Source organism: Prionailurus bengalensis, chromosome B3 (genome assembly GCF_016509475.1).
Source record: "Prionailurus bengalensis isolate Pbe53 chromosome B3, Fcat_Pben_1.1_paternal_pri, whole genome shotgun sequence".
Taxonomy (NCBI): domain Eukaryota; kingdom Metazoa; phylum Chordata; class Mammalia; order Carnivora; family Felidae; genus Prionailurus; species Prionailurus bengalensis.
This window is the reverse complement of record NC_057355.1, coordinates 134,294,391-134,308,515: the sequence shown is the minus strand read 5'-3', so window position 1 is coordinate 134,308,515 and position 14,125 is coordinate 134,294,391. Positions and strand designations below refer to the sequence as shown.

The following is a 14,125-nucleotide window of genomic DNA, read 5'->3' as shown; positions in this document are numbered from 1 at the left end:
AACCGACTGAGCCACCCGAACACCCCAGTCATAGTTATTTAAGATTTCCTACCAGGGTGTTTCCAACATCTGTTTCAAGTCTGAGTCTGGGTCCAATTATTGCTTTGTTTCTAGAGAATGTTTTTGAATTGTGTGCCTCATAATTTTTTGTCGTTGAAAGCTGACATCTTGCCAGCAGAGACTGGGGTAAAGAGTCTGTATGCCTACATATGAGCATGCCTTTCCTACTAATAAACAGTGTGGATATTCGAATTCATCTACTCAGGACTTGGGACGGATTTGAGGTTTATTCATGCTGTAGTTACCCTCTGTGCTTCATGTTCCTGCAGCTATATCTTTTTTTTTTTTAAGTTTACTTAATTATTTTGAGAGAGAGAGAGAGAGAGAGAGAGAAAGAGTGCAGGAGCAGGGGAGGGGCAGAGAGAGAGAGAGAGAGAGAAAGAACCCTGAGCAGGCCCCAGGCTGACAGTCTTGGGCCCGATGCAGAACTTGAACCCAAGAACCATGAGATCATGACCTGAGCCAAATCAACAGTCAGACACCTAACTGTCAGAGCCACCCAGGTGCCACCCACCCCCCCGCCCCCAGCAGCAATGTCTTAGGCGTGGGTGTAACTGAATTTGCCAAAGCCATGTCCGTTGGTGTGAGCTTTAGGTCTTGCACTGTGTCTCAGAGAGGGTTTCTCTCATCTTCTCAGCTGTATTCTGTTAATTGTTTCAGTTTTGTTTGTTTGTTTTTGTTTTTGAGAGAGAACACAAGTGGGGGAGAGGGGCCGACAGAGAGAGAATCTTAAGTAGGCTTCATGCTCAGCTCAGAGCCCATCTCGGGGCTTGATCCCATGATCCTGGGATCATGACCTGAGCTGCAATCAAGGGTTGAACACTCAACCCACTGAGCCACCCCGCTGTTAATTGTTAATTGTTACCTGCACTGGTTAGCTCGGTAGAGAGGATGCTGGGAGTGTTTCTGTGGTCCTGCTTCAGCCTCAGTTTTAGGTGGACACTGTGTCCTTGGCTGTCAGGGGTGTGGTCTTCTCCCCTCTCCTGCCTGTTCCCTGGCTGTAGCTGTTGGTGCTGCATAGTCCTGCCTTTCCCCCCAGGAGTAGGGATTCTTGACCCCTGCCTCAGTGATTTTTCACCAGTGCCCAAAATAAGCAGATCTCGTTGCCCTCCCTTCCCCTCATTGATGTTTTTGTTCCTTAGAAAAGACATGAGAGCAAAGTCCTGGTAGACTTTCTTCTCCCACATGGCTGCCGTGCCCCTCCCCCAGGATTGCACCATCGTGGACATTTTCTTGGAGCTCAGGCTGGACTTTGCTGTGAGCACCCCGTGAAGTCTAGGAGGAGAAGACCTACAAGAAATGGTGTGTTCCCAATTTCTGTGGCTGTCAGAGGCTTCACGCTGCCTCCCCCCCCCCCCCACCAGGCTGCATTCATCAATTCACAATTATCCACAATTCATACTTGCTCTAAACTCTTCCGCCCCAGGTAAGTGAGCCCTTGTGATTCCTCCCTCTCTGTAGATGCCTGTTTCTCCTCGTACTTTGGGCCTGCCGGTTGCCCTGCAACCTCAGCTCACTGATGGCTTCCCCCAAAGATGGTGAATGTGAAACTAATACAGCTCTTTTTCATTGTTTGTCCAGGAGTGACGCTCCCTCTAGCTCTCCCCATCTAGGAACAGAGGGAGCACAAGTCATCAAGCCATTACATTTTCCCGAGCCTCGCTCTCCTCACCAGCAAAATGGAAATGGTGATGCCTCCTTCACAGGACTGTTGTCACAATTAACAGACTCATGGAACACATGGAAAGTCTTCACGAAGTATGAAAGATTATGTCAGGTAAAGTACTGTTCTCATTAGATCCTCATTATTAATAAGATATAGTAATTTCTTGAGCCTGAGATAATAAGCTCCCACGTGGGGGGGTCTCAACCTTGGCTGCACATCAAAATCACTAATGAAAATTGTGCAAAGTATACTTCTGGGGTTCCAGTGTCAGAATATTTTTCGGTTAGGTCTGGGATAGGACCTGGGGATCTGTCATGTTAATAGAGGTCCCCACATGATGCTGATGTTCTCAGGGGTGAGAACTCCCATCTCATCTGGCATGCTTCCTTCCCACATCATTAGCAACCAGTGTGTACCCAGGAAGCAGTAGCTAAATGTTTTTGAGAAGATGCCAAGATAATCTATCAAAGTAATTGGGTCACTTTTCTGTATCAGAAAACTGAATATTCCAGTACACTCTTCTGTTTAAATGAGGGGTGGGAATGTCCTTGTTGTGCCCCATGTGTTAGGTACATGGCTACAGATAACGCCATTCCTGTGGGATCACGGGGAGTATGGCTTGTTTTGGAGGAAACTCCAAGAGGGCTGATCTTCAGTTGTAGTGGGGAGTCTGAGAAAATAAGGGAAAAGTCCACGTCCTGTGCTAAGCCTTTCCAGAGAAACGTTCTTGTCCAACCATGCTAGCCCAGGAATGGAGACTTCTGTTGCAGGCAGCCTGGATCCACTGATCCCTGAGAGAGGGGCCAGACCTGTAAATCAGAAGAAATGATGTGACTCCAAGGGCAATGTTCTCTGGCCTCCTCCTTTTAACGTTCAAAATTCATCTGGAAATGGGTGGAGGTTTAAGATTGGGTGTTCTTTCTTCAGGTCTAGAATCAAGAGCCTGAAATGCAGAAGAGGTAGGCTGTAATCTTCCTTCCACTATGTCCCGGTGTGATTTTGAGATCACTTAATAAAAACAAGAACCACGCCTGGGTGGCGTAGTCGGTTAAGCGTCCGACTTCAGCCAGGTCACGATCTCGCGGTCCGGGAGTTCGAGCCCCGCGTCGGGCTCTGGGCTGATGGCTCAGAGCCTGGAGCCTGTTTCCGATTCTGTGTCTCCCTCTCTCTCTGCCCCTCCCCCGTTCATGCTCTGTCTCTCTCTGTCCCAAAAATAAATAAACTTTGAAAAAAAAAACAAAAACAAAAACAAAAAAAAACAAGAACCACCATAGGGAGCCATTCACTGTGGCTCAGGGAGTATCTTAAGCCCTTTATTTATAAGGGTGCCTCTCACATATTTCCATCAAAGTACCCTAAGGTGGGAAAACAGTAGATTAACTTCCAGGAGACTGGCAGTTCAGCCCAATGCAGCCTTAAAATTTCCTAGAGGTCTTCTGTTTTATCATAAAAATTAACGTGAATTACATATTTTGTTCTGTATTTTTTTAATGTTTTAGCAAAAAAATGTCCTAGCTTTACGAGATACAACTGATGTATAACATTGTGTGAGTTTAAGGCGTACAACGTGATCATTTGCTCCATGTATATATTATGAACTGATCACTGCAATAGAATTAGTTAACTCCTCCACCCCCTCACATAGTTACCATCCTTTTTTGTGTGGTGAAAACATTTAAGATCTCCTGTTTTAACAACTTTTAAGTATATAACACTTGTAAACTATAGTCACCGTGCTGTACGTCAGATCCCCAGAACTTATCCACCTTATTCTTGGAAGTTTGCCCTTTAACCAACATCCTTCTATTCCCCCCACCCCTCAGCCTCTGGAAACCACCAATCTACTTTTCTGTTTTTGAGTTTGGCTTTTTCGGGTTCCACCTGTAAGTGGAATCATATAATATTTGTCTTTCTCTGATGTATTTCACTAGTTTAATGTCCACCCACACTGTCACAAACGGAGGGATTTCCTTCTTTCTCATGGCTGAATAATATTCCATTTATCAATAGATCTAATATATATAAACTATATATATATATAAACTATATATATATATGCTATATATAAGGTAGTTATTGTAAATAATGCTGCAATGAACATGGGCTTCAGACATCTCTTCATGAAAATGACTTTGTTTCCTTTGGATATATATAATCAGAAATAGAATTGTTGGATCCCATGGTAATTCTATTTTAAAATTTTTTGAGGAACCTCTGTACCGTTTTCCATAGTGGCTGTACCAATTTATATTCACACCAGCAGTGCATAAGGGTTTCCCTTTCTCCACATCCTGTCCAGCATTTGTTATCTCTTGTCTTTTTGATAATAGATATTGTAGCAGGTAGGATATCTCATTGTGGTTTTGAGTTGCATTTCCCTAGTGATTAGTGATGGTGAGCACCTTCCCATATGTTGGCCATCTGTATGTCTTCTTTGAAAACATGTTTTCTCATGGTCCTTTGCCCACTTTTATTTTTTTAAGTAACCTTTACACCCAACATGGGGCTCAAACCATGATCAAGAGTCGCATGCTGCACCAACCGAGCCAGCCAAGTGCCCCCCTTTGCCCATTTTTAAGTCAGATTGTTTGCCTCTTTGCTAGTGAGTTGTATGAATTCCTTATATTTTTGGGGTAGATGGATGGCAAATGTTTTTTCCCATTATGCATGTTGCCTTTTCATTTCGTTGTTTCCTTTGCTGTGCAGAAGCTTTTTAGTTTGACGTAGTCCCACTTGTTTATTTGTAGTTTTGTGGCTTGTCCTGTTGGTGTCATACCCCCCAAAATTGTTGCCAAGACCAATGTCAAGGAGCTTTTCCCCTATGTCTCCTTCTGGGAGTTTTGTGGGTTCAGGTCTTACATTTAAGCTTTTCATCCCTTTTGAGTTGATTTTTGTGAGTGGTGTAAGACAGGAATCTAATTTCATTCTTTTACATGTGAATATCTAATTGTCCCAGTGTCATTTAAAGACTGTCCTTTCTCCCTTGAGTATTCTTTGCACGTTATCAAAGGATTATATATGCACAGGTTTATTTCTGGGCTCCCTATTCTGCTCCATTGTTCTATGTGTTTGTTTTAATGCCATTAGCATACTGTTGATTACTATAACTTTGTAATATAGTTTGAACTCAGAAATGTGATGCCTTCAGCTTTGCTCTTCTTTCTCAGGATTGCTTTGGCTATTTGGAATCTTTTGTGGTTTCCTACAAATTTTAGGGTTGTTATTTTCTATTTCAGTGAAAAATGCCATTAGAAATTCAACAGGGGAGCATTGAATCTATAGGCAGCTTTGGGTAGTAAGGACATTTTTAGCAGTATTAATTCTTCTATTCCATCAACACAGAATATTTTTCCATTTGTGTCTTATTCAATTTCTATCATCAGAGTCTCATAGTTTCCAGTGCACAGATCTTTCACCTCTTTGGCTAAATTCATTCCTAAGTATTTTATTGTTTTTGATGTTCTTGTAAATGGAATTTTATTTCTTTTTCAGACATTTCATTGTTTACGTACAGAAACACAGTTGATTTCTATGTTAATTTTGTATCCTGCAGCCTTAGTGAATTCACTGACTAGTTGTGTGTGTGTGTGTGTGTGTGTGTGGTCTTGGATTTTCTACATATAAGATCGTATAATTTTCCATCTTCCTTTCTGATTGGGATGCTTTTTTTGTCTTGCCGGATTGTTCTGGCTAAGACTTCCAGGATTATGTCAAATAACAACAGTGAGAATGGGCATCCTTGTCTTGCTTCTGGTCTTAGAGGATTAGCTTTCAACCTTTCACTGTTGAGTACGATGTTAGCTGAGGGTTTATCATATGTGGCCTTTATTATGTTGAGGTATATTTCTTCCAGTCCCAATTTGTTAAGGTGTTTTTACAAGGAAAGGATGCTGTGTTTTGTCAGGTGTTTTTCCTACAGCTATTGGGAAGATCTTTTGATTTTTATCTTTTATTCTCTTAATAGGGTGTATCACATTTATTGATTTGCGAATGCTGAACCATCCTTGCATCTCAGGGATAAATGCCACTTGATCATAAAAGAATGTATTAAATTAATTAAAATAAGCTTCCTTTTCTTCTCAAATCTTGGAATAAAATGGGCTCTTCTAGAAGCCAATCTTGTTTATTCTTTGGCTTCCGGAGTGCCGTAATACATCACCTTCACCTTCAGGGACTTAGGTACCACACGAGAGCCCAGACCCAGATCATGCCATTTATCTGCTGATGCTGTAATGCACATACAACTATTCCCACACTGCACATGAAGAGAGACTAGGCTTTGAAACACGACGCTACTTTAAAGTTCTTAGAGCTGAAACTCAAACCCAGTCTGTGTAATTTTAAAGCTTATTCTCCAATCTACTGTCAATCTGAACCTCAGTTACTTTTTATGTAAAGTGTGATTATTTATTACTCTTATTTCAGAAAAGGCTAACGGTCGTTTGAAGATAAGTGCCCTGCCTACTTCACAACGTGATAATGAAGGTAAAAATATTACCATTGTAGATGGATAAGCCTTAAAAGCCATGAAGTTCTAGCAATATACAAGATATTATAGCTTTCCCCAAACATTTTACCATGTCGAATTGTACAAGCTAACTCAGCTAATCCTGAGGTGAAAGGACTCAGTGGAACAGAAATGAAGTTATTGTAGTCTTTTGGTTTAATATAAAACCATCACCAAGAGTGATGCCATTTAATAACCGAGAACCACTAATAAAGCACAGTGTGGCAAGCACTGGAAGTCGGGGCAGGAACAAAACAAAATCCTTCACTGTTGGATTTAATGTCCTCCTCACCCTCGTCCCCAGCCCCCCAGCATGTGGACAGCCAGTGCCTGCTGCCTGAGCAGCTCCTTAGGGGCCACAGAGCCCTGCTCTGAGCATCACCCCGTTTGATCTGATGTTCTTACCATTTGCACATCACAGGTGCAGGAGAACTGGGGCACAGGGAGACTTGCCCACCCTGTGTCACATTGGAACTGGTATTCGTGGGCTGGTGTTCAAGCCCAAGAACTATTCTTCCCCAGATGGCTAGCCTGACCTCAGAAACTACTGCACTTTGTTACTTTTTTTATATACAAAATTTTTAAGATTAAAAAAATGTTTATTTCATTAAAAAAAAATTTTAATGTTTATTTTTGAGAGAGAGAGAGAGAGAGAGACAGAACGAGCAGGGGAGGAGCAGAGAGAGAGGGAGACAGAATCTGAAACAGGTTCTAGGCTCTGAGCTGTCAGCACAGAGCCTGATGCGGGGCTCAAAGCCACAAACCACAAGATCATAACCTGAGCCGAAGTTGGACGCTTAACTGACTGAGCCACCCAGGCGCCCTATGTACTTTGTTACTTTTTTTTTTTTTAATTTTTTTTTCAACATTTATTTTTGGGACAGAGAGAGACAGAGCATGAACGGGGGAGGGGCAGAGAGAGAGGGAGACTCAGAATCGGAAACAGGCTCCAGGCTCTGAGCCATCAGCCCAGAGCCCGACGCGGGGCTCGAACTCCCGGACCGCGAGATCGTGACCTGGCTGAAGTCAGACGCTCAACCGACTGCGCCACCCAGGCGCCCCTGTACTTTGTTACTTTTATGTAGCCCCCAGTGTGGGATGTGCACCAATGATCTAGGTGAATGTGGAATGATTTTAGGGGCCCTCAGAGGTGGGATGCATTCACACAGAAGCACAGAATGAGGAAGTTATCCCCTTTTCCATTGTCTCCTAGTCATCGTTCCATCACATGTCTGGTGCTGGCATCTTTCACACCTCTCCCACACATGCCAATCTGCGCTTCTAACCGAGGGAAAAGGTCCCAGGGTTCGAGTCTTCGCTAGGATACAGGATCTGGATAGAATCTAATGATAATTTTATCTTCACTTTATTGGTTTTTACAAAGACTGTATTTTCTATTTATAACAAGTGATATGAGCCCTCCATTTAGTGAGACACATTTCTTCTTAAAACAAAACTGGTCAAAAAACAGTTGATTAAAAATATTAAGAAGATATTACTTCAGGTGGTACGGGAATATGGAAAAACTTGTGCAAGTAAGTAGTGTAGGATGAGGGTCCCCTGAGACACCACATGTCTTGGGTCCATGGCCTCCCATGAAAGGCCAGTTCACGATCACAGCACCACAGACAACTGAGGACAGGCTAGCTGCGAGCCCAGCCACGGATGAAGTCCGAGAGCTTCATGGACGTCGAGTCAGCGGGTCCCTTCATCACCTTGGGGAGTCTCTGGGTTCCCGGACAGAGGCGTCCAGGCCAACCTTCTGCTGATGGTCACTCTCTCCTGGCCAGTAAACTGCCAGGGCAGCCGAGCATGACTTCTGATGACGAGGCCACATGACACAGTCCAGAGAGAAGGGGACAGAGAGAATCAGTGAGGAGGCTAGAGACGTGCAGAGTGGGGACAGAGGTGACAAGAGAAAACAGCAATAAACATTCTAAGTGAGGACGGAAGGACCGCCTTGGAAACGTGAAGAAAAACCCATGAAGCTCATTACGCCCACGGACGTCCACGTGTCTGCTCCCTCTCACACCTGCGTGTGCAGCCATGCCTCATTTTATTGCGCCACACTGCTCTTCGCAGGTACTGTGGTTTTCAGAAATTACAGGTTTGTGGCAACCCTGCATTGAGCATGTCTGTCAACACCATCGTCCCAACAGCGTTTGCTCACTGGCCCTGGGTCACATTTTGGCAATTTTCACAATATTTCAAACTTTTCCATCATTAGTAGATTTTTAATGATGATCTGTGATCAGCGCTCTTGGAAGTTCCTACTGTAATTGTCTCGGGGTGCCACAGACCACGCCCATGTAAGAAGGCGAACTCTATGGATAGATGTTGTATGTGTTCTGACTGCAGATGTGGAAATAGCAAGAGAATGAGAATTAGAAGGGGAGCCCGAAGATGGGACTGATTTGCTGGAATCTCATGATAAAAACCTAATGGATGAGGGGCACCTGGCTGACTCAGTCAGTGGAGCATGTGACTCTTGATCTCAGGGCTGCGAGTTCAAGCCCCACATCGGGTACAGAGTTTGCTTAAAAATAAAATCTTGGGGCACCTGGTTGGTTAAGCGGCCGACTTCAGCCCAGGTCATGATCTCACGGTTCATGAGTTCTAGCCTCGCTCTGGGCTCTGTGCTGACAGCTCAGAGCCTGGAGGCTGCTTCGACTTCTGTGTCTCCCTCTCTCTCTCGGCCCTTCCCCTGCTCGCACTCTGTCCCTCTCTCAAAAATAAATAAACATTAAAAAAAATGATTAAAACTTTTTCACTTTAAAAAATAAAATCTTGGGGTGCCTGGGTGGCGCAGTCGGTTAAGCGTCCGACTTCAGCCAGGTCATGATCTCACGATCCGTGAGTTCGAGCCCTGCGTCAGGCTCTGGGCTGATGGCTCAGAGCCTGGAGCCTGTTTCAGATTCTGTGTCTCCCTCTCTCTCTGCCCCTCCCCCGTTCATGCTCTGTCTCTCTCTGTCCCAAAAATAAATAAACGTTGAAAAAATAAATAAATAAATAAAATCTTTAAGAAATATTAATGGATGAAGAGTTGCTTATTACGGATGAACCAAGAAAGTGGTTTCTTCAGATGGACTCTATTCCTGGTGAAGATGCCGTGAAGATTATTAAAATGACAACAAAGGACTAGAAACGTAGTTGACAAAGCAGCAGCAGGGTTTGAGAGGCTCGACTCCAGTTTGGAAAGAAGTTTTACTGTGGGTAAAACGCTATCAAACAGCCTCACACACCACGGAGAAACATCCGTGAAAGAAAGAGTCACCCCATGCAGCAAACTTTATTGCTGTCTTATTTTAGGAAATTGTCACAGCACCCCCAACCTTCAGCAACCGTCACCCCTCTCCGTCAGCCGCCGTCGACACGGAGGCAAGACCTTGCAGCAGCAAAAAGATTACAACTCATGAAAGCTCAGATGATGGTCAGCGGTTTTTAGCAGTCAAGTATTTCTAAATTGACGTACTTTAAAAAAAATTTTTTTTAACGTTTATTTTTGAGAGACAGAACAAGACAGAGCGTGAGTGGGGAAGGGGCAGAGAGAGAGGGAGACACAGAATCCGAAGCAGGCTCCAGGCCCCGAGCTGTCAGCACAGAGCCCGACACGGGGCCCGAACTCATGGACTGTGAGATCGTGACCTGAGCCGAAGTCGGACACCCAACTGACTGAGCCACCCGGGCTCCACAAATTGATGTACTTTCAAAAAGACACAATGCGTTGCATACTTAATATACTATAGTACGTGGCAAACATAACTTCCATCTGCACTGGGAGGCCAAAAGTTGATCTGATTGGCTTTACTGCGATATTCACCATACTGCAGTGGTCTGGGACCTAACCCATCGCACCTCTGAGGTGTGCCCGTACATACACCACAACGTTAGAGGATTTGTGGGCTCCAGATTTTGAACTCCAGCTTTACATTCATACCTAGAAATTCCCTCGTTGAACCAATTCGTGCCTAAGAGTAACTACAGAGACACCTAGTTTTGCCATTTTGGGGACATACGTTATTCCCACTCATCCATCGTGAACGTACCACACTTCTCTCCTTCCGCCGGTGCTCAGATGTTTCCATCAGGGAACCTCAACCCAGAGCAAAACAAACGCATTCTCCAGGACCCTGAGAGGACTCCTCTGGAAACTCCTCAAAAGTTCAAAAAACGTTTTTTTCGTGTTTAGCTCAAAAATTGACTCCAGTTTTGGATCCTACTGACAAAGAGCCGTGCGTTTTGACATAACATTTCTCTGCAAAGATCACCTAGTACAGTGACCTTCTGGGAAGATGACGCCTGCTGATACAAATGCTCCTTGGCCCCCTGGCTGGGACATGTGCCAGGGGGCCAAGGAGCATTTGTATCAGCAGGCGTCATCTATCCCAGAAGGTCACTGTACTGGATTGGAGAAGCAAGGACCTGCTTTGTGCCAGTCCCTGTCCCAGGCATGTGGTGATAAAGAAATCTCCTAGGGCAGGGACCTAGCTCCTCTCCCTATGCCCATGGTGCCTTCCCCCAGAGCAGAGCCCCCCGGGAGCTTGGTTTTGCAGTAGCTACAGGATGCTTCCTTTGAGAGCAACACAAAGTAAGACTTGAAGATCTCTGACTTTGGAGCCGCACAGCCCTTAGTTCGAAGCCCAGGCTGCTGTTTATAGGACTCCTGCCGTTGAGTACATTCAGCATTGTAAAAAAAAAAGGGGGGGGGGGGGGTAGGGTGCCAGCTGGAAGGAAAAGGCAACTCAGCTTAGGAGGGAGCAGTTGAGGGAGGTTCTAAGGCTGTGGGGAGCATGGGTGATGAGCCCAGACGTCGCCATCAGGACACCTGGGTTCTCCTAGCTGTATGCTGTCAGCCTTGAGAGTTCGGATAGGGAGCATTCCCTTCACGCCTCTGTGTCTTTCTTGTGTTTCTTTCTTGTGTATGGGATGGTCCCTAAGGTCCTCCCAGCTCTGATGAGTTCTGCTCAACATTTCAGTTTCACTGGGTATCGTTCTCGGCTTTATTGTCTTTACGATGCCGACTTTCTTCATCGTTTCTAAAACTGCCGCATGTACACCATCCCCATCTTATAAAAATAACAGCTATCTCTTATTAATGCTGCTCTCGGGTCTCAAAATGTTCTCTCCTGAATATACGAAGATCCAGAGTCCCTGTTCCCAGCACGGATGTTTTAACTGCTCAGGAGGTTATGTAACTAGACTTGTTATACTCCCAGGAGGCAGAGCCGAAACAAATTACACAAAGAGAAGCCATTCCTTATCTGGCCTAGAATGTTTCTCTAGCCAAGAATCCAAGATCATGCTCATATCCCCAAGGGTTAATTTCTTGTTTCTTTTTTCACTGTGCACAATAAATGCCTGTTTAGCTAGGCACTGCCCCCAGCCCCGCTGTCCATAATGAGCACTCATGTAATCTTAGTTAATAAAGTGAGGATTTATTCAGTTTTCAGTTCTAATAAATAGTCAGCCATTATCTTTCCAATGGGCTCCATGCCCTGGTTAAAAAAAAAAAAAAAAATGAAATGGTCTCTGTGACCACTGGAAGGAAGAACGTTAAGCTATATTCTTTCCTTGCAAAAAAAAAAAAAAAAAAAAAAAGAGCCTGTCCACTACTTGGCTGCAGTTTAAAGGCCTGAAGCTTTCTTCTTACCACGCCGAGGTCCCACAGACACCTTAGCCCAGCATTGGGATCTTAAAAATAAAAGAAAGGAAAAACAAAACGCAGAGAAGCAGACACAGAGAGCAGACCAGGTGATTTCCCCATCCGTCGAACCGTGGACATATCTGCTCTGAAGGAAGCCCACGGCCCAGGCACCTTCTGAAGCATCCCCCCCCCCCCCCTCTTTTCTGAAGGGGCTGGGAAGGGCAGTGGGTCCAGCCATTCAGGGTTCCAGGGGGGAAAATGAGGATTTCTGTTCAGGATTTTAATTTCCAAACGAAGACCAGAGCAGCAGGGAAATAGAGACTTACTTAAATCCCCTTCCCTTAGGCAGTTAAAGCCCTGGAGGAAGGGGAGTAAGACAACTGTGCAATGTCTTAGGCTGCCTCTGGGATTCATTCTCAAGACTGAATTCAGACCTCACAGAATAAAGACAAGGAGAAGGGCCTCCGGCCTCGGTATGCAGCCCTAGAAGGTGGCTGGCTGCCCGAGGAGAAGAGCTTTCTAAGGCTGGGCCTGCAGAGGGTGACAGGACAACTCCAGAGGGAACCCGCCCCGGCACAGAGCTGAGCCGGTGCCAATCCCCCCATCGCCCACTCTCCTGGCCTCCACGCCCAGCGGCCGCTCCTCGCTCCTACCTGTCCCCACTGGTCTCCGCCAACCTGTTGTTCATTATGGCAAAGGCCCCCACCCCCCCTGAGAACTCGTTGTCCCGGGACGGCGCGCTGGCCTGGGGCGGGCAGCCGTTGGCCGTCTCAGACAGCTGCTTCTGGAGGATGGCCAGCGAGACCTTGTTGGCGGCCAAGAAGTCCTTCATGGAGATCATCTCCCCCGAGAGACGCCGCCCGTCCGTGTCGCTGTCCATCACCCCATCCGTGTCTATGGAGATGTTGCCCCGGTCCTGGATGTTGCCCGGCATGACCACGTTCCTCCGGGACCTCAGGAGCCTCCTTTGGCATCGTCGGCAGCACCCGCCATCCATTTTCCTCAGGATCCAGTTCACGGACTGTTTGATGAGGATGGAGATGACATTGAACAAGGAGTAGATGCAGCAGACGCCCATGAGGATGAACATGAAGTTGGCAAAGCGGTAGAGGCCTTGGCTGTCATACTGGGCGTTCTGGCTGCTGACGAGGTCCCCGAAGCCAATGGTGCTGAAGGCCACAAAGCAGAAGTAGAGTGAGTCGAAGTAGCTCCAGCCTTCGATGGAGGTGTACATGGCCGATGCGCAGCAGGAGATGAGCAGGGAGGCCAGGCACAGGATCAGCATCACGTAGTACACGGAGGGCTTCCAGCCGGCCGAGCTATCCCCCTCGCACCTGCCCGGGGGCTTCAGGCTCTCCCGGGACAGGGCCCCTCGTCTCCGGAGCCGTCGCTGGTGGCACGACTTCATGATGTAGGCAATGACGGTGATGAGGCGCTCCAGGAAGAGGTTGAAGAACAGGATGGTGCTCGCGCACCCAATGAGGCCGTAGAAGATCAGAAAGATTTTTCCTCCCACCGTCGCCGGAGTGGTCATCCCAAACCCTGCGGGAGACAAAAATCAGAGGAGAGAAGAGTGAGGGAGGCCTTTGCTGGGAATGCGGCCAGGGTCTCGGCATAGATGACTGGCCAAAGATCCGAAGAAAGAGTTTCGTAAAAGCACTCAGTCCTAGCCGTTCTAGGAACAAAGGAGAGGACACTCCCTTCCTTTTGAAGACGCTACATGTTTCTCTGGAGCTGCCCGGTTGAAAGTGTGTATGGTGCCATCGTACAGATCAGAAAAAGGCATCTCTTCCTCCGGGTGGATACAGTCAGCGAAAAATGGCCGGGCGATGAGAATGCAAGCTGGATTTCAGCCTCCCCTCCCGACCGGGCTGGACGTCCTGTACAGTGCACAGCCTGAGCCACCATACTCAGCAGACATTGTTCAGACAAACAACAGCTCGTACGAAGGAAAGGCTCAGACAGACTCCTCAGAATTCATTTATTCTACAAATACTTATTCAGTGCCATTCCAGGAACGGGGGATTGAACTCTAAAAAAGCCAGATCTGGTCCCTGCCCTCATGGAGCTCTAGCCCAGTGAGGGGATTACTACATCGTATAGGAAGGAGGTGCAGGGTCCTATGGGAGCGGCTAAGAGGGGGAACCCAGCTCAGGCTTGGGATTCTGAGAAGACTAAGCAGGGATACTTGAAAGCTAAAGAGGAGTGAGGCAGGCAGGGAGGAGTGTGTGCGTGTGCATGTGTGTGT

The 14,125-nt window shown here is 46.3% G+C and overlaps 1 protein-coding gene across 1 annotated transcript in view; it reads right to left on the bottom strand.

The window, feature by feature from the left end:
* Positions 1 to 11,648: 11,648 nt before the first annotated feature.
* The window catches only part of KCNK13 (potassium two pore domain channel subfamily K member 13), a 106,764-nt gene continuing 104,287 nt past the window's right edge, over positions 11,649 to 14,125 (bottom strand). The window contains exon 2 of the mRNA XM_043556826.1: positions 11,649 to 13,419. Coding sequence (XP_043412761.1) covers positions 12,527 to 13,419 — 893 coding nt within the window. The 3' untranslated portion in view covers positions 11,649 to 12,526. The remainder of the gene's footprint in view (positions 13,420 to 14,125) is intronic.